The sequence below is a fragment of the Parasteatoda tepidariorum genome, chromosome 3 (genome assembly GCF_982258835.1).
Source record: "Parasteatoda tepidariorum strain Cologne lab strain chromosome 3, Ptep-v5.0, whole genome shotgun sequence".
Classification (NCBI taxonomy): Eukaryota; Metazoa; Arthropoda; class Arachnida; order Araneae; family Theridiidae; genus Parasteatoda; species Parasteatoda tepidariorum.
This window is the reverse complement of record NC_141757.1, coordinates 3,833,305-3,854,908: the sequence shown is the minus strand read 5'-3', so window position 1 is coordinate 3,854,908 and position 21,604 is coordinate 3,833,305. Positions and strand designations below refer to the sequence as shown.

General features: G+C 29.7%; 1 protein-coding gene across 4 annotated transcripts in view; it reads right to left on the bottom strand.

Moving 5' to 3' along the window:
• Positions 1-6,297: 6,297 nt before the first annotated feature.
• The window catches only part of LOC107451064 (E3 ubiquitin-protein ligase RNF220), a 51,303-nt gene continuing 35,996 nt past the window's right edge, over positions 6,298-21,604 (bottom strand). The window contains exons 8-14 of one of the 4 annotated variants that reach the window (XM_087158614.1): positions 20,021-20,108; positions 17,933-18,010; positions 16,488-16,543; positions 15,124-15,154; positions 14,945-15,041; positions 11,096-11,170; positions 6,298-6,457 (exon numbers count right to left, since the gene is read on the bottom strand). In XM_087158614.1, coding sequence (XP_087014740.1) covers positions 6,386-6,457; positions 11,096-11,170; positions 14,945-15,041; positions 15,124-15,154; positions 16,488-16,543; positions 17,933-18,010; positions 20,021-20,108 — 497 coding nt within the window. In that variant the 3' untranslated portion in view covers positions 6,298-6,385. Of the gene's footprint in view, positions 6,458-11,095; positions 11,171-14,944; positions 15,042-15,123; positions 15,155-16,487; positions 16,544-17,932; positions 18,011-20,020; positions 20,109-21,604 lie in introns of those variants that run through there. The other 3 variants (XM_087158615.1, XR_015432356.1, XM_087158616.1) reach the window with 3 other exon arrangements.

Sequence of the window (21,604 nt, the reverse complement as noted above, 5' to 3'; positions counted from 1 at the left end):
TTTATAGTAGTGTATATAATTTAATTAATGTAGTGTACATATAATTATTAGTGCCTTATATGTGTCTGTTTGAGTATTTATCTTAAACAAATTAGGTGCTATTTTTTAATTGTAAATTCAATTTATGATTCGTGCTAGAGTATATAATGCAGTGTACATACAATTATTAGTACCTTATATGTGTCTGAGTATTTAACTTAAACAAATTAGGACCTATTTTTTATTGTAAATTAAATTTACGATTTGTAATAGTGTATATAATTTAATTAATGCAGCTTGGAAGGCTACAGTGCACACCCTACAGGGTAACAAAAAATTATAGGGATCACTTTTGTGGTTATCTACCACTAAAGTTTTAAAACCTTTTTACATATATAGCATACTGATCTAAAGCTCTACTATTTGACTTTCAATTGCAATACTATTTCATAAAATCACAAAAATGTTTTTGAAGAAATTTGACAAAAAGCTAATTGGTCAAGTACAAGCATTTTTAGAACTTCGATGGAGCCATATGATTATAGAAACCCATTTTAAAAAGAAAGGTATTGCGATTTCACTCAGCCATATCAGTCGCATCAAGAATTCAAAACTTGGATCGATGCAAAATAATGCAAAACCAAAAAGAAGTGGACGGTCAAGCAAATTGAAGAAATCAGATTTGCAGAAGCTTGATAAGATGACATCAAAACCGGATCCACCAACACAGACAAGAATGGCTAAAGCTCTTAACGAGAGTCAGCAAGTTGTAAGCTATCAACTAAAACAAAAGTTGAAGAAAAAATGCCATAAAAAACCTAAATGTCATCATTTAAGTGAGAGATCGGTGCAGATTAGGAGGCAACGCTTATGGCCTCTCTACAAGCTTTTCTGTAAGGACAGATGGCGAAAGTTCATTACAACTGACGAAGCTTGGATCTATCTATCTGATACCAATGCTAAATCTAAAGTTCAATATCTTAGCCGTGGACAGAACAGGCGAGACTTGACACCATCAACCACGGTGCCTCATGTCAAAGGCGTAATGGTTTGGATGGGCATATCCGCCCATGGTGTGACCAAACCTCGGTTTGTGAAACCTGGGGCCCAAAATAAATTTTGAGTATTCCATACAGAAGATATTAAAGCCCTTTTTTAAGGATGATTACTGCAGATTGTACTCTAATAGTGATGCTGTGTTCCATCAGGACTCTGCCCCATCGCATGCATCTAAGGTCACCCAGAAATTCCTAACAGATCAGCAAGTGAAATTCCTGAGACCCGAACAATGGATTCCTAACAGTCCTGGGGACATCTGAAAAACAAACTGAATAAGAAAAGATTTTCTACATTGAGAGGCCTTCAAAGAGCTATTAGAGAAGAGGTGAAGAAAATCCCCCAGGAAATCATTTTGCGGGCTTTAAAATCATGGCCGAAGCGTTGTAGACAAATCTATTATGCCGGAGGTCGACATATTGAGAAACATCGCTGAATTTATGTAATAAATTTTGGAAATAAAAACGTTCAAAAATGATCCCTATTATTTTTTGTTACCCTGTAATTGAGTAAAAGCTTATTTATTTATGAGAGCTTTTTATTACTTATTAAAATTTTTTTATTAGAATACTTCAATAGCTTTTTTTTTACTTCTCTTTAAATTATGTTTACTATACCTCAAATACGCTAATTTGTGCTGGTGTTAGTGTACGAAATCAGCCACGAAACGTACTTAATGTTAATAAACATACCTTTCTTTTCCAAAAATATAGAGGGTAGCGCAACAGGGGTATGTTTAGAAAAAATTAACGGACCCTTCACAAAATATCTTTTCATAAAAACGGACCCTTCACAAAATATTTTAACTTTAAAACGGACCCTTCACAAAATGATTTTTCTTTTAATCGGACCCTTCACAAATTTGTTATAGGAGGTCTTGATAGTTAGGACAAGAAAGCGGTCCTAAATCTGGACCCCTAAATGTTAATTTTAATGGAGACAATAAATTTTGAATTGTGAGGTTGTAATTTTTGTATGATTTAAAATATGTATATTTCACTTATGTTGTGCCTGTGTGTCTTAATAATTAAAGAAGTTTCATGATTGTGATTTGAGAATTCTTTACTATTCGTAATAGTTTTCTGTTATATACAGTCCCAAAGTGAGTAGCTTTTTAAAAAGTGCTTATTTTTTATTTACGTTTTTTAAAAGCCCTCAATGGTGCTTTTTTTTTTATTTATTCGGGATTTGTAAAAAGAGATTTATTTTCTTTGCCGTATCGATTGTCGTTCTAAATTATTAAGTTTTTGATAATGTTTTGGAATTTTATTGATTTTATTCTTTCAAATTTTATACTATAAAAAAAATTTTGAGTGCTTAAAAAGTACTTAAAAGGTGCTTATTTCTTGTTGAAAAATATATAGCTACTCACCTTGAGTACCTGGCCATACTATTAGGCGCACTAAAAGATTCTATGTAAAATCTTAATTTTCAGGTGATACTATACAGCTTTATTGTTTTTACGTGACTGAAACCAGTTTGCACTGGTTTACGTTAGTGTATCAATCAGTTAAATCTGACGATATATAATATAAACTCGGCGATTGGATAAATTAGACGAAATATTGTATAAATTAGAATATTTTATTTTGTTTTATAACCGTCGTTGAACAGCCGACCCAATTTTATGGGTTGATGTTCAACTCCGTAGCCTTGTAATTTTGAACCCAATTCAGAAGAACAAGGGAACTCCTGGATAGAGTATTGGGAAAATTTTGCCTTCGTGGAGGACTTTTTGATGGAGTTAACCCACATTTGCGTTACATGAAGGGGAAGACCAAGAGGATCTCCGACGGCAAGGGGACTCTAATCCATGATATTTCACGTCAGCACTGTGGTTGGTGCAAGCCGGATGAGAAATTCGTGGCCAACCGAACAATATGCTCAGAATAGGAAAGCAACCCTAGCGGCGAACGTCGACACTTCTGGGTAGGAGTTTCTATGCAATTCGTAATATTTATGAAGTGCCCTACTTCCTTTAGAACGTATACCCCCGATCTTGGCGAGCCCCCGATAAACTGTTCCCGTACCCCTGGGGGTACGCGTACCAATGGAAAAATAAGTAATCGTAAATTTTCATGGCTAGCTTTGTTTTTAGATAAAATGTTTCGAAATTTTCGTTAGTTGCAAGATGTTTCATATAAGAACGCGTACCCCTGGGGGTACGCGTACCAATAGAAGAATAAGTAATCGTAAATTTTCATGGCTAGCTTTGTTTTAAAATAAAATGTTTCAAAATTTCGTTAGTTGCAAGATGTTTCGCATAAGAACGCGTACCCCTGATAAACTGTTCCCGTACCCCAGGGGGTACGCGTACCACACTTTAGAAAATGCTGCCTTACAGGTTTCAAATTAAGATCAGATTGCCAAAAAAAAAAATCCTGGTCAAAGGAACACCAAGAAGTTTCACAAAAATAGTTATGGGACTAAGTAAAAACCGGAAGAAACCAAAGATGGCCTTCCTTAAAAAACTTTAATCTTTTATCATGGTTGGTGGACAAAGAGGTGGCAGAAAAGGCCATAACAGAAAAAGGTGGAATGTTTCCCGAAAAGGGTAAATAATGCCATACTAGACATAGTTAAAGAGCATTTTGAGAAGGATGCGTGGTTTATTGTTGAGAACCTTGTTAAAAGCCAAAAAACTGTTCTGTTCATGGAGCTGTGATTTTGCCAAATGTTCTTTACAATGTGATTTACTGTTTAACATGGTACCATATTTTCTGTGCAAGTCTACTCCCAAAAGAAAAGAATGGTTTTGTAAAAGTAAAATAAATGGTTAAAATTCCGTATTTTAATTTTGTTTTGTCATTACAAATAATGCTTGAAAATTCCTTTTTTCTTCTCTCTGCTTTTCCCCTTTTTTCTGATTAGAAGAGAACATTAAATTCCTTCTTGATCAGGAACCATCCTCCTTCTAGGTTCAAAAATTGATTCTCAGTATTCTTAAAAGTGTGATTTGTCCACGAATTTTGCGAAATTCCGCCTTTCTCAAGACCATTCATTTACTGTCTTCCGCGATTAAAATTAGTTAACTAAAATTTAGTTAAAGTAAGAAATTAAAATTTAATTTGTGAAAATTTCGCTAAATCGCGTTAATGAGAAGCTTACATACATTTTATTTTAATAACCGTCGTTGAACAGCCGACCCGGTTTTTGGGTTTACGACTACTAATGTTCAACTCCGTAGCCTTGTCATTTTGAACTCAATCCAGAAGACAAGGGAACTCCTGGCTCAAGTATTATGAGAAATCAGCTTTCGTGGTGGACTTCCTTTGAGGAACTAATCCGCATTTGCGTTACACGGAGAGGAAGACCACGAGAACCTCCCACGGTTAGTCTGACGGCAAGGGCACTCTAACCCATGATCCGTCTACCACTGAGAATATTTCAGGTCAGCACTGTGGTCGCTGCAAGCCGGATGCGGAAATTCGTATTGACCAGCCATCGCCAGGATCAAACCCCGGTTCACCACATTGGAAGGCGAACGCTCTACCCCCTGAACCATCGCGGCTCACGTTTACATACACGTTATTCTCCCGCTAATTTGATTTTTTTCCTTCTTTTTTTTTTGGTTTCTCGCGTTTTTTAATATTTGAAACTACGTCGAAATCCGCTCATGTTGCGATTCATATTCACGCAAATTTTTTTTTTTAATCAAACATCGATTTTCGGTTGCACATTGTTGTTAAGTTACACATCGTGAATCGTATTCACGAGATTTAAAACTCGTGCATTGCGATTCGTATTCACGTGATTTAAAAATCAAATATCGCAATTTATATTTACGCGATTTTAAAAATCAAATCAATATCGTTATTAGAATTCACGCGTTTTTAAAATCCATTATCGCGATTCATATTTACGCTATTCTTGTAAGAATTAAATTTTTTCTTAAATTAGTTTCTTAAAGCTGTGATATTCTTCATAAGTAAGTAAATTAATTATAAATCTTAGTTAAAGGAAATTATAAACAAGTATAGCATATTAATGGATATCGAGTTTTTGTTCATAAATTTTTCACAATCATCCCTGCTTGATACGGAAGTGAGGCATTTTTTCCAATGCCTTATTTTCAATGAGACCAAACATCAGTATGATCGACCTAATACTGTAAAAATTAAAAGGGTTTAATGCACAAAAAGTGCAATTCTGTACTAGAAGCGATTTATGCATTTGGCAAAGTTAACTAAACAAGTGAGGCTTTGTTTCTTATGTTTAATCGAATAAAACCGTTCAGACAATAGAAAGAACAGTTCAAAAGTTGCAAGTAATTTCAGGTATAAAAAGTATTACTTTCGACGTGTACTTACATGCAATTTTTGTTTCGCCATCATAGCTACAAACACAGATAGGAAAAAAATTCAGTAGATTTTACGAAATATAAATTTCACGATAATTGTTGCATACTGTATGTACTAAATATTTCACACGTAGGGAATTTTAGTCATCAAAATAGGATATTCATAATTAATGAAACCTGTCGAACTAAATTTTATTTATTAGCAGTAAAAACTAAACGTAAAATTTTTTATCATAAATGATAAAAAATTATCCTTCATTCATAAATTAAAAGAACAAATAGGATAACAATATTAACCTGCCGTAATAATGAAGTCAACACATTGAACACGTTTCTAAATCGATTCAGCCTATATCATTCAAAAACTATGACTACAAAACCTAAATTTTTTTTAGAAATTTCAACTTTTAAAACATCAGAGAGATCAACAATAATCTGGTGTGAAAAATCTAGGACAAAAAAGTTTTGCATCTTCTTTAACCCCTTTTCAATAATCCTCCATTGAATTTATTTATTATTTCTTTACTGCTTTTTTGTAAGAAAGATTGGTATTATTTTAATTCCTACAAAATCAAGTACTTTTCAAGTGCCCTATGGCAAAATGCAAGGACTTTTCAGGGCTCATTGCGTCAAATATGTCAGTTTTATGTGTCAAATATTTTGTCAGGAAACAAAACATCATTAGATGAAGTCAGTGTAAATATTCTTCTGAGAACTAGAATTTTTATAAGGAATAATTATAATACATGATAGAATTATTAAACTTAATTCTTAATTATTGCTATTGACAATTCTGATTGGTCACTTTCCATTCTGTAAAAATAATGCTATTTTTTCTGACTTGCGGGAAATAGTTTATTAAAGAAAAGAATTCTTGATTTTTAATAATATATCTCACAAGCAGTTTATATTCGAAACATATTATAATTTTTTGAACTTATAAAAATAAATTCAGAACAATGTATATAAAAACAGAATATTTACTAATCTTTGGACATCATACAATTCAGATGAAATATTTACAAATATACAATGATTGTGGCTGATGATTCATAAATAAATTTTTCTTAAATCTGATGGAAAAACGATCATATTACATTGGGGACAAAGTTTCTTTACACCCTATAAATGAAAAAAAAAAAAGTTATTCAGTATTGAGACAACATTCAAAATTCATTTTAGAAATTAACATATGAGAAACAACTACAAGTGACCTGATAAACATTCCTTGTTTTAATTTATTTGAGAAACAGACTCATGAGACGCAGTCGGAAAAGACATATAAACATTAATTATAAAAATACATTTCAGTGGTGCAAAATAAAACAAGTAGTATAAAAAAAGATTTTTTTAAAGTCAATTCCTACTTAGGGTCAACAAAGAAATTTTTTATTTTAGTTACTTTTTATTAAATAATTGCAATTTTTTTTCCTATATACAATAAAAATTAATTAATTGAATTTAAAAGAAGATTTAATATTTGAGAAAACTGTATAAACATCAAGTGTCCTCCACTAAAAGTGTATTTGAACTTGAGTGGATAAATAAAAAGTATTTTATTAACGATTGCAAATTCGAACGAGATATAGGTAGAGTATTAAGTAATAAAAGGAATTGGAAAAAAAAAAAACAAATGAAAAGCTTTTGATCAAAATTTTACCTACTAAAATGCAATCTTAATGATAAGAGTACCTAACAATATACAGGGTGTTTATAAAGTCCCGGACCCATTTTGATGTTTAATAACTCATAAAATAATAAAGATAGATTAAAATTAATAACATAAATGGTTAGATAGACTCAAAAAGTTTCATGACTCTTGTCAATGAACTTCCATATGCGCCCCCTTCTTTTTTAAGGTTTACAACAGATATGGTAGGAAGGATAGAAGATGCTGCTGATTTTCTGAAGTGCATAATGTTCTCTGACGAAGCATCCTCTCATGGCATTGTTAATTACTATAATGTGCGTATATGGGGATCTGAAAACCCCCATAAATACCATGAGACACAAAGGGATTCCCCAAAGGTTAATGTGTGGTGTGGACTTATTCAGGACTGAGTCATTGGGCCTTTCTTTTTTTACAGAAAAGACTGTCTCATCAGTCCTATACTTAGACATGTTGGAAAACTTCGTATTTCCACAACTAGAAGAGCTTCAGCCATATATCTTTTCACCACCTCATTGGGGTATCATCGTTTGTAGTTCCTTGAATGACCATTTTTCGATTGGGCGAGTAGGTCCAATTCCTTGGCCACTCAGATCACCTGATAAAACGCCGCTGGACTTTTTTCTTTGGGGATTTATAAAGGACAATGTTTACAGGAGGATCGTGTCGAACATTGATGACCTAAAAGTCAGAACTACAACTGCAATAGCCACTGTGGATGCCAACATGTTTGCCACTACCTGGCGTGAAATTGACTTGATATTCTCCGTGCGACAAAGGGGGCACACGTGGAAGTTCATTGACAAGGGTCATGAAGTTTTTGAGTCTATCTAACCTTTTATGTTATTAATTTTAATCTATCTTTATTATATTATGAGTTATTAAACATCAAAATGTGTCTGGGACTTTATAAACACCCTGTATATTCTAACTAATTTGAGCAGATAATATTTTTAGCCGAGAAAATTTGAAAAGTATGTACTTCTTCCAAATGGATATACCTTTTGGAAGATTAGGTCCGAATAGTTTAGTCGGGAAAGCAGTTGAAACTTTGGATTTTTAAATGTTATTTTTTCATAAATTAAATTATTTGTAAAACTATTTAATCAAGTCAAATATATTTTGCACTCAGAATTGTAAAAATCAGCAGATTTTGTTATTTAAAGTTATGTAAAAATTTGTATATCTTTGAATTTAAACTTTTTGCTCTTATTTAATAAACTATTAATTTAACAGGAACAATATTACAATGGAAATACAAAGGAGAATTATTATTGCCAATAGATGTTTGAATGGAATTCGAAAATACATAAATCTTATGTAATTCATAGAAAAACAAAAGTTTTATTGTATAAATCTCTTTTAAGATCTATTTTAACATATGCTTCTGAAACTTGGACCCTATCTTGTACGGATGAGGTTATGTTGGGTACCTTTGAGAGAAAGGACTTGAGAAGTATTTTTGAAGTTTGTGTGGCTTAGAAGAACAAATTTAGAGCTTTATCACTCATATAAAGAACCTGACATTATTAACTTTCTTAAACGACAAAAAATAAAATGGGCAGGACACACTATCAGAATGGACGAAGACCGTACCACAAAAGAGAGCAGGCAAAATTTGAGATTGGCCTAGAAAAAGACCTTTTGATCTTAAAAACTGGAAAACGCTAGCAGGAAAAAGGTTAAACTGGAAAAAACTTCTTCAGAAGGCCAAGGTCCACCCAGGGTTATCGAGCCATTGATGATAATGATTAATCTAACTCTTATTCTATGCACAGAGTGCAAAAAGGTTTCATTTTTAAATAAACCTTTTTGCACTCTGTGCATAGAATAAGAGTCTTTAAAAATGATGTTTTCTCTGTTAGAGACATGGTGAAATATGCAAAGAATGATATTAATATTAAGGAGTTATTAAATTTACATTACTATAATAATACATATAATTATAGTAATTCAATTATTAGTAAAATCATTAAAATTGAGGAGAATTTTTATTGCTCTCTTGACAACGACAATCATATTTTCCAGATTGCAGTTACAGCCCTCAATCAATTTTGGAATTTTAAATTACTAGAAACAACAAAATTACTAGAAACTTTTTGCATTTTCAATATTTTTTTTCTTTTAAATGTCTATATTTCCATGAATGTTTAAGCTAGGCTTACGAAATTTTATGCTGTTATTGCATATCATAACAAAAGTAATCGATGCAAGTTACAAGCTTATTGCATAGTGTGTTAAAAAACACTATTTTTCTATTGCAATTTATTGCCAGTCCCTCAAACCTTTGAAAGCTTTAAACTTTATTAATATGTATGAGAAATCGCATGAACTAAACACATCTAAAGTTATTAAGTAATTTTTTAAGTATTTTTTGAAAAATATTAAAAAATCTGTTAGCATAGAAGTGTTTCTGTTATTTTGTCCAACCTTCATGGCAAGTTGTTCCATAAATTAAAATTAGCAAGAATGACATATCAAAAAGATTTGGAGGTTAAGCAAGAATTGTTTTAAAAGAAAAAATCATTTCCAACAATAAAATTAAAACTATTAGAAATAAACAAATTAAATAATAAATAATTCAGCAAATTAAACACAAAAGGAAGCTTGTATCAATGGTTAAAAGTACTGAAAACAAAAGAAAGAAGTTAACATAATTTTCTTTGTAAAGTAGTTGCTTGCTTTTTCTCATATCCTCATTCTCTGTTTGTATGTATTGAATTGTTAAAATAATTTAATCTAATTTATGTACAAAGTATAGTGATCATGTTTATTTAACATAATAAATATAATTGTTGCATTATAGCGCTAAAAGTTCAGCTGTTTTTACAAAACTGCTGTAGCATATCTGAAATATAGATCTATATATAAAAGCCAATTAAGAAATTCATACTGCCAGTGCTCCACCTAACAATCAATTGTCGAACCAAAAACTAACGTTTGTGTATCATATTTGGTATATCATATAGCGTTAAAGCAACAATATATATATACATATAGCATAATAAATAAATACAAAAAGAAAAAAACAAAGAAAATTAAGAAAAACAATAAGTTTTATTTACTGTGCATAAGCTGCAAGCAAATAGAACTGATAAAATAAGTTCAAAAAGTAGAGAAAAAATGGAAAAAATTACAGAACAATGAAAAAAAGAAAAATAGTAATAGAAATCTGAAAAAAATTTATAAATATCCGCAATAAATTATAAAATCTTTTGTAATAATTTTATAAAATAAAATATAATCTTTTATTTTCTGCATTTTTATTAATTTCCCCCCTTTTTTCTCTGTTCTGTGATATTTTCCATGTTTTCTCTACTTTTGAATATATACATACATAAATATTCCATACATTTGTAAAAATGTTATAAAATATATCACGAAAGAAAAAAACTTACACATTGATTAAAACAGAATTAGTTTTAATTTATTTTAATGTTCAAATAATTAAATTTCTTACTTCAAGTAGACTAAAAAAAAAAAAAAAAAAAAAAAAAAAAAAAAAAAAAAAAAAACTAGAAATTTTTTATTTTAGTTACTTTTTGTTAAATAATTACAATTTTTCTTATCAAGTAAAACTAAAATTAATTAATTACATTTAATGAATGAATTAGTAATAGAAAAAACGGTATTAGCATCAAGTGTCACATCCACAACAAGTTTAAAAAAAATGTATTTGAACTTGAGTGGATGAAAAAAAAGTATTTTATGAAAATTTGAACAAGATAGAAGGAGAGTGAGAACTCTAATAATGGGAATTGAATAAAAACTAAATCATAAAAGAAACCAAAAATATAAACTTGAACATTCTTTTTACAGCATTTTTTAACATAACAGCTTATAGTAACACAACAGTGAGAGGAAAAAACAAATGTAAAAAATAAAAAATTTAAATTTAATTTATTAAGTTAATATTAAATATTGTTTTTTGTTTGAAAAGTTTTTAAAATATTAAAGATTTGTATTGATTTAAAAATTGCTAAATCTGCATTTATGAAAGTTTTGTTCAGTAATTAAAAAAAAAAGATTATTAATATATCTTTTATCAGAAGGCTTAAGTAAGTGCCTTCTGAGGAAGGAAATATAGTTACCATTGTCATGAGCCAACATTCTTCACAATGCACATGCCAACAGGTGGTGGATACAACAGGTTTTGTATAAGATTCCTACAAAGAAAAACCACATTAATCACCTTAATTTCGAAAAAAAAAAAAAAGAATTTCTTATATATACCTGCCAACATAATGCAAAATCATTTTCACAGACTTTACATGATCATAATAAAATAACTAGTTTCTGAAAAAAGGCTCTTTTCTTTTTAAAGAGCTCCACAATAATAAAAATTTATGCACAAATTCATATTGAGATTTTATTCTATTTTTAAATTTAATAACAACTTTATTTGATTATGTAAAAAATAATTTTAATTCAAATTAATAATTAGTTAAAATATTATTTAAAAAAGTTATCGATTGAATATTTTAGATTTAAATAAGAGTTATTTATAAATGTACATTGACCAAAAACATTAACAAGATTAATATTATCGATCATACTGAATTTATAAAGATGTGTAAGGAATCAAGCAAACTAAGAACAACTTACAAATGTAAATTAGTGAATGTCCCTTATTAAATTTTTAATAAAATTTGTAACTTGGTTCAGTATTTCTAGTGTCCTGACACTTGGACAGTAGGGAAAAGGTCCAGTTACAGCTTCTAAAGTCATTTGAAAATTTCAATTATTTCGCTAAAGAGAAATGTTTGAAAAAAAATTTTTTTTTCATTGGTTTACAACTTTACTAATTATTAATAAGTACGAAATTGCAGATAACTATTTTTTCTCTTTCACATATTTTAAAATAACATTAGTGATGTTTGCTAGGTTATAGCTCAGAGTAATTGAAAAAGGAGCTTATTACACGTTTTTTAATATTTAATTATTTTTTGTTTCTTATGTCAGATATGCTCATTGATTAATGTGAAGACGGTAGCATAGACAGTGAGTCACTAAATTTGTATTATCTGAAACTGCGTTAAATTTTTTATAGATATATGCTTTAAAAATTTTTTCTACAAACCTATGTAATTAAAATCAATAAAAAAGTTTGAAAACAATAAAACTGCTACGTACTAAAAATTAAAGTTATCAGAAAAGTAGTACTAATTTGTTTCGGAGGCCAAGGATGACAATTAAGTTCAGTGACAATATCTATGTAGGTCTATCAAAGTTAATAGGTAAAAGGCATTTATTTGTTTTATATGGGGAACTGTAAAAATTGTTATACTATTACTGATGCTTTTGACGTCTAATAAATTTTGGTAACATTTTTTTTATTACATATAATTGAAAAGAAGAAATGAGCTATGAATTAAAAAAATAATGATTAAACCTGCCAACACTGAAGAAATAAAATAACGAAGATTTCACTAGCAAAATTGTTTAGGTTACAAGTAAAGTTTTGATACATCATGCATAATAACGTAAGGAAAAAAGGGAAATTCAAAATTGGAATTAATATAAGCACTCACATTTAGCGAAGTAAAAAATATGTATATAAATTTTAATCTAAAATTTTTTTAAAAAAAAATATTATTTATAGTTACTTAAACTATTTTATTTTATAACCGTCATTGAACAGTCGACCCAATTTCAGGTTTACGACTATGAATATTCGACTCCGTAGTCTCGTAATTTTGAACCCAATCCAGAAGATAAGTGAACTAACCCGTCTTTGCTATACATGGAGAGGAAAACCATGAAGACCTTCCATGGTTAGATTCACGGCAAGGGGACTCTAAAACTCATGATCCACTGATGATATTTTTAACCTCAGCACTCTAGTCGGTGAGAGCCGGGAGCAGAATTGTATCGACCAGTCATCGCTGGAATTCGAACCCTCATTGGAAGGTGAACACCCCTGAGCCATCACGGCTAGACTTAAACTATTAACACTCAACATACTGCAGTACTGGCAACATCTGTTGAGGAATAAGAAGTATTTTTGCCATCAGTGAATATTTTATCCCCAAAATTTTTATAAAGAATTTCTTCAATAAATACGTAGAGATCTGATAATGTACGGGTAAACAGGAGATAGTCGTAAAATACAGGAGTATTCGTTCAAAAGTAGGAGGTTTGGCAGGTATGTATCTCTCTCTCTCTCTTAAAATCTTTTAAATAATTTTTTTGACTTTAAGAAAAGGGAAGGAAAAACTTTAAAAAGTATTTAGCAAACAATTTATGCAAATTAGAAATAACTTGAATGACATTGCTATTTGATTGCTTCTTTAAAAAATAAAGAGGGTTCTCACTCAATTTTAAGAAAACAATTCCATGACTTTTCAAGATATATCAGGTAATCCATATTGTATTTTATTTATACTACGCAATTTTTCATAAGAAAATGTCTTTACTTTACTTGTTTGGTCAAATATAACATTTTCTGAGCAAAAACATATCATGCCGGCCAACATTGGAAAAATAATAAAATGAAGAATTTACTAGTAAAAGTTTTTTGGGCTACGAGTAAAGTTTTGATACATCATGCGCATAATTATGTAAGTCAAAATTGTAAATAATTTACAATAATTACATTTAGGAAGTAAAATAAAATGTATATAAATCTTCATCTAAAGAAGATTTTTTAAACCATTATTTATAATTACTTAAACTGTAAACATTCAACATGACGTAGAACTGGCAATAGTACCATCTATTGAGGAATAAGAGAAGCATCTTTTTTCTCAGCAGATATTTTATCACCAAAATTTCTTTAACAAATGCGGAGAAAATTGAGAATATACAAGTAAACAGGAGGAGATAGTCGTAAAATACAGGAGTTTTTGTTAATAAATGGGAGACTTGGCAGGTATGACAAATAATAGAATGAGAAGAATGGAAACATGGAAAAGTTTTGCTAAAAAGTGGAATTTGAAGAAATAATTGAATTGTAATAGATGTTGTAATTATTTAACGATAAGGGTAACAGTAGGCTTGAATTCGTGTTCTAAATTAGAAGAATTAAAAGTCCGATACTGAAAACATAAATCAGCTTTATCAAATAATTTTTCCACGAAAGTGATTAACATCTAAAGTAATTTTTTTTTTTAAAAAGAAAACTCTTACTTTACATTTCCCAATTACCCTGTGGCAGAATTGTTTTGGGCTTTCTGCGACATGCCCCTCTAATACTAATATTTTTCTGCAAAATACTTTTAAAAATAACATGTTACTAAATTAAAAAAACAGAAGCGTCAATTTCAAAGAAAGAAAAAAACTTTTTTAATTGAATACTTAATATTTTTTTATTATTCTAATACTATGTAGATAGTCTTGCATTTTGTAGGGGGGGAAAAGACACGAATTATTTATTTTTCTCGGCTTTTGTAAATCCTCATCCCATTAAAAAAAATCATGACATCCGCAGCATTAACTACTGTTACAAAAGATCGACTTCAAAATCACGCAAATCAGATTCTTTAAAAAGGGGTTACTAAATTCATTTTTTAGATTCAGTTGTTGTAACAAATAATACAGAATTAAAAATATTTTATTTTTAAAACTCAATGAAATCAATAGTAATAATTGCATAAAAAAAGGACGAAAATTTCTGCAGAAAAGAAAATCAAAGATTTTAACTTCATTACTCTTTCATTATTCTCAAATGAGAACAGAAAAATCACTAATATTTCTTTTTTCACTCCAATGCGCAAGAAAGGCATTGTTTGACTATAATTCTGTGGAGTTAAGAAAATTCATTTGAAAATTTCTGAAGAAAAGAAAACCAAAGTTTTTTAACTTCCCAAAGGAAAAACTCTTTCTACAAGAAATCAGGAATGTTCTGCGACAATGTCACTGTGTCACCACGATTCTGCCACATATCAAATAAAATATACTTATTTTAAAAAAAGAATGTAAATGCATAAAATGAAGTTTACCAAACAAATGAGACACCGAACATTCTTATCTTGATCTTCAAGAGATTTGATCTTTTCTTTCAATGATGAAACCACTGGATCTGAATCAGTTAGACTTCTAGAACAAATAAAAATCTTTTAACATACAGAACAAAAAGGGAACCTTGATAATAGAGGTAAAAACAAAAATGTTTTCTTACTTTGATAACTCTGAGATTTCAGTATCTGAGTCTGTAAGAAAAATCCATGAAATAAGTATGATCTTATATCATAATAATAATTTTATTTAGAATATTATGAAATACTTTTAGGGAAAACACTGAAAGTACTTCATAATATTATTCTAAATATAACACTGAAGATAATAAAAGATTAAAACATTATGATATCAGAATTTATATATATTCTAAATTTGTTAAAAGCTTGCACTTCACTAGAAGGAAAAGCCAGCTAAAGTTTGTCTAAAGTAAGAACTCTCATAGCCATTTGGCGGTGACTATGGTAACGAGGTATAACTATTTCAAGTACTGTGGGGTCACTGTTTAAGACAGGGTAGTACTCGGTTCAGTGAAAGAAAGGGAATTTGTTTTCTATTGTGTTAGTCCTAGATTGAAGAGGAACTACCCTCCAGGAAATGTGCCATTTTCATTTCCATAGCAGCAGGCGGCCTCAGACTTTGAGTCAGGGGAGTTCTTATCATAGACAAACTATAGGTCACCATAACCTCAATCTAATAGCACTGTATTGAGAAGGCAACAGTAACTTATCGATGCCAACCCTCTCGAGGCTAAAAAATGTTGCTAAATGAAGAGACAAAATACTGCAGTAACTGCTAAACTACCTAACTTTAAAAATAAAAGTGTTAGGCTTGTATAAAAATAACAGAATACATGCCAACATTGGAGAAGATAAAAAATAACGGAGATTTTACAAATGACATTTTTTAGGGCAAAAAGAGAAATTCAAAATTGGAAATAATATAAGCATTTACATTCAGCGAAGTAATAAATATATGTATAAATCTTAATATAAAGAAGATTTTTTAAACCATTATTTATAATTACTTAAACTATTAACACTCAAACTACTGCAGAACTGGCAATAGCACTATTTGTTGATGAATAAGTGAAGTATTTTTGCCATCAACGGATATTTTATTACAAACTTTTTTTATTAAAATTTCTTCAGCAAATACGGAGAAATTTGAGAATATACAGGTATACTGTATATTCTCAAATGTCTCCATATTTGCTGAACCGTAAACAGGAGATAATCGTAAAATACTGGAGTTTTCGTTAAAAAACAGGAGACTTGACAGGTATGTAACAGGGAACCATACTTCCGGAGGTAGAAATTGAGAAAATAAAATATTACTGGTCTGTGGCTCAGTGACTAAAATATAGAACACATTTAATCAATCACAATTTATCAAATAATATCAATACACATTTTTCCTGGTCAGTGCCCTCTGTTGCCCCCTTTTACCTATAAATGTTATCAAACTTATCTGTATCTAAGCACATAAACAAAAAATTAATGTAAGAACACAAAACTAATTACTTACCTGCTTTAGACCATTTATGACTTATCTCTAAATTTTGAGGACGTGCAGATGAATCTCTGGAAGAAAAAAAAATACAAACTTAATATTTTTGCAGGTAATGCATGATAGTTTTACTAACTCTTTTTTAAGCACACACGCTACTAACCCGAAATGCAACTTTTTTCACAACCAAACTTTACAATGAAAACAATATTAGCACTATTATTTTAACTAACTAAAGTAATTTTATAACTTAATGCTATGAAAAAATAAGAGTAAAAACTGGACATGTTTGCTATCATGACAAATTTCAAAGTCATTCTCAAAATGCTTATATTGTAGATACAAAAATTGAAAGGTTATAACGAGTTAAAAATTAGTAAGGACTAAATCTAATATTTTGTAAAAACACATTTTTCTGAAGCATGAGCAATATTATACAAAAATAATTTAATTTATTTCTGATATCTGGTTTATTTAATTTATGTCTGATATCAATACAAGAAAGCTAAAATCTATGATTGTTTCCTTGTGAGTAGTTAAACCACATATTTTTTGATGCTATTCTCTTTTGGGCAATTAATAATTAAAATTAGTGACACTTATTTAAATATTCAAGCAAGCAATAATCTGCACAAAAATTCTATTTCAATAGGGACTTTTTTAAGGAAACTTACTCAATTTAGGGAATTTTCTAAAATGCACAAAAACCAGGAGAATTTTTATTAAACCAGGAGAAACTGGCAAAATACTGACTGTAGCCTATTGGAAAATGCAATTGAGTTTGCAGCTATGTACACGCATAAAAAAAATAATGCATGCAGAATTAGTAGCTGTAGTAACTGGTAGGGCACTGGGCCCATGTCCAAAAGATCGCAGGTCCGATTCCTGCTGGTAGAAGACACCTCATGTAGTAAATGGCACATTAAATCCGTTAAGTCACAAAGCCCTCCGTGTTCCCATAACAAATCACACCTCTGGGGATACTGATATAGGAGCTTCCTTGTCTTCTAGATTGGGTTTAAAAGTATAAGACTACGGAGTTGGACACCAGTAGAAGCAAACCCAAAATTGGGTCGACTGATCAACTATGGTTTTAAAATATAAAATTAAATCAAGTGACAAGGGGGAGCAATCATACTCATGGTTTTAGACCATGAGTCACCATTAATTCTATGGATAAAGTTCAGTCCATAGCTAGCTCACTTCATTATTGAGTAATAACTTGTTCCGAAGCAAGCCGAGGAGAAATATTAAATCAACACGAATTTTTCATAAATTTAGATTTCATTTTTACTTGATTAAATTATTAAAAAAAGGACAGAATCTTGTACTAGTGTGCAGCAATATACCAACCTTATAAGGTACACTGAAATTATCAAAACATTTCTTGAAAAATAATAGTATAGCTAACATTGAAAATAAAGCATGCCAATATATACAAATAAAATAAAAGTAATAATTACACGGCCTTTCGAAGCTGTTCCAAATCTGATCTATCTTTTTCAGATGACGTGTTAGGAATCACATCAATTTCAGAATATCAAATTTTAATTAAGGAAACATTGTAATTAGAGAAGTATACAATAACATGCTGTGGAGCTACAGAACGAATTTACAATGTAACTTTTAACCAATGGTTATCAAACAAATAAGAGTTTGTCTTAAGTCCCATGCCATTCGTCTGGACCTGTGGCGGTGACTTTGGTAACGAGGTAAAACTATTTCAAGTAAGGGTGTGGGGTCACTGTTTAGGGTAAGTTTTGGCTCCAGTCAGCAAGAGAAATGAACTTTTTCTTCGGTCTATTGTGTTAGCTCTAGAGTGACGAGAAGCTACCCTCCCTGAAATGCGCTAGTCCTGTTTCCATAGCAGCAGAAAGCCTCAGACTTTGTGGCAAGGGGAGTTCTTACCATAGACAAACTAGAGGTATAGTATAAAATGCAAATTGTCACTTCTATTTGGTTAAAAAACCTTTTATCTGTTATCATACAAACATCATAAAAGCTTCCTTATAATATGATATACTTTTTTTTAATTGCAAATAGACTAGCTAAACTGTTTTTCAGCTAAATTTGTTCAGTTATTAGTACAAAATGATGCAGCAACAAACTGGGATTTGAAATCAAATATTCTGTCATTTGACTGCAAAATAAAAAACACCGGCTGGTCTAAAAACAAAATGAAGTATGAATTTTATAAAATTCTTTCACATTTTGCAAAAAAAAAAAATATTATTAAAAAACATTTTTTTTTTTTTTTTTTTTTTGCAATCAGAAAACTTATATTAAAAAATTATTTTGCTTAAAAAGTACTGAAAATAATAATAAAAGGAACACAGTTTAAGATATTTATTTATAGTGAAAGGGTTTCAAATTTAAATACTTAATTAAAGCAAAAATATTTCTTACTACTCCTATATTATTTAAATAAAACAGAAATTAGCAGTTAAGGATTACCCCCTTTGAAAATAAAAAAGAAAAAGATGTAAAACTGCCCAGAAAAAAATTAATAATTCTATAAAATAATATATTCTTCTGCCACAAGGACCTTGAAATATCGAATTTTGTAGAATTCCATATTTCAAAGGCCTCATGGCAGAAGAAAGTTTTATTTTAGATAACTTATTGTATGTATTTATTTTTATTTTGCCTTTCAAATGATATTCCTCAAAAAATAAGTGCCAATTTCACTAATATATAGCCTGGCTGCGTGGCCAAATCTTTTAACAAAAATTAGCTCCTTTTAAGTCATTTTAAGTACTCAAAAAATATTTTTAAGCACTATGTACATTAACAAAACACAAAATACTTTTCATGATCATGATAAAATAATTACTTTTCTTGATTATATCAGTCACCATAAAAAGATTGAGAGGTTTTTCGATTCGCTTTCAGAGGGTGGAAAATGAAGACTGAAATTGAGAATATCTTGCAAAATGCAGCAGGGTAGCACGAAAGTGCTAAAATCTCACTGAACTCAACTCAGTAGACTCACAAGCATTTCATCAAACATGTAAAATAATATGACCTACTATTTTATTTACTATTTTGACCTTACTATTGACCTACAGTAGGTCAAAATGGATTGTGGTTGAATAAATTGTGAAAACGTTGAATAGAACAATGTGAAAAGCACGCTTTTGCATAATATGTGGCGAAAATAGACATAGTAAAGGAAAAAAATCTTATTTTAGAAAAGGGAAAACTAAGCACTTTTTAAAAACACCCAATGAATAAAGCACCTTTAAGGTCTTTTAAAAAACGAAAATAAGCACCTTTAAACACTTTTCAAAAATGCTATGCACCAGATTCAAGCAACAATAATTGCTCAACATAAAATTATAAAAGTAAAGGTATCTTGGGCGCCACAAGAAAAGTAAATGAAATTTCCAAATAAAAATCATCATCAATGGCTCGACAGCCCAGGGTGGACCTACTCAAGTTTTTTTTTCTTTCCCCAGGCTAACCTTTTCCCTGCTAGTTTTACAAATAAAAATACCTTTGTAAAATGACATTAAAATACAAATTAGGTATTGATGGAATAAAAAGGATACTGAGGGTCCCCATAGGCTATTGTATCATCAACATCTACATTCAGATCTTCATCTTCAGCTGTCTGTCTAACAGAATCTCCATGCAGAGCTGTTAAAACATAAAGGAAATTAAAGAATTACAATTTCACATAAACACTGATTGCTTGGAATGGCCATCATAAAAATATACTCAGTTCCTTTCACACAAATTAAAAAATTACTTAAAATTCATTTTAAAGAACAAAAGATAATTTAAATGGAATTCAATTCAAATTTTACACAATCATTGATCACTTGAAATCAGGGTTGAAGTTTTAGATGTCTTAAGCAAAATTTGGACAAGACTTATGGGTGTTCAAAACTGTCTTAGAATGTCCTAAACCTTGAACGTTGGAAAAAGGTAAAAATTCTATATGAATAACTATTGTACACATAATTACATAGATTAATAAATATTTGAAACTTTTTATACAATTTGCTGTGACTTATTAATGGAAAATAATATAATAAGAAAAGATTTATAACTTATGAAGCTTCACAATTCATTGAATAACAAAAGTGAATACCTTTAAATATGAATAAATATGCTTTTAATACTGATAAATTATGCTTTTGCATAAGGATAAATAATGCTATATTAAAAACAATAATAAACTTTTTTAATAAAACAAAAACTTTTCTTCATTCTGTTTTTTGTTCAAAAATTAACCTTTCATTTTTCGCAATAGCTTTTTTTAAAATTGTGACTAAATGGTTTCAGACAGGACGGTTTAAAATGTGAATTAATGTATTCTGTCTGCCCTAAATCTTGCCAACTCCGCTTGAAATTGTCACTAATAGACATAAAAAAAGGGCTAATGATTATTTTAGAAATGAATAATTAAATTTAATTAATCAGATAAATTTTATAAAGGCAATTATAATAAAAAATATTATTTAAAATCATTTTGAACAATATTATTGCACAAAAATCTATTTTATCGCACATAATATATACAAATGCATCATAATTAACTACTGAAAAAATAAAAGATAACAAATGAATCAATGCAATAATTTCATGGTCATTAAGTTATTTTTTAATTTTTGGAAATGACTAAATAGAGACTCCCTTACCTTTTATACTTTTAACTTTTATTAAAGGTTTACAAATATACAGGGGTGATTGTGAACCTAACTCAAAAATCCTGAAATTTTCTTGAGTAAAATCATTAATAATCCATTTCAAAAAATTAATGTCTTTATAAATTTAAACCATTGATATCTTCAAAACATGAAATTCTAAATAAATTATATGCAGCATAATTTAAATGAAGAATTATGTATAAGTTTACTTTTATCTCTAATCATATTTATTACTCTTCGAGAAAATATATTTATAAATGAAAGAAATGCCAAGCATAAATTCTAGTACAAATATTTTTAAATAAAATATACAAGAATTTTTAGACATTAATGTGGTCAATGATTTCTTGAAACTTCTGGGCCTTGGATTTCCAGAAACCTCCGGATCGCGGTTAGCGAAAAATCTGGAAATCCAGAGCACATTCATCTCTGAATATAAAGTAATAAATTTTTCTTCTTAAAAAATCACACTTTAAACAA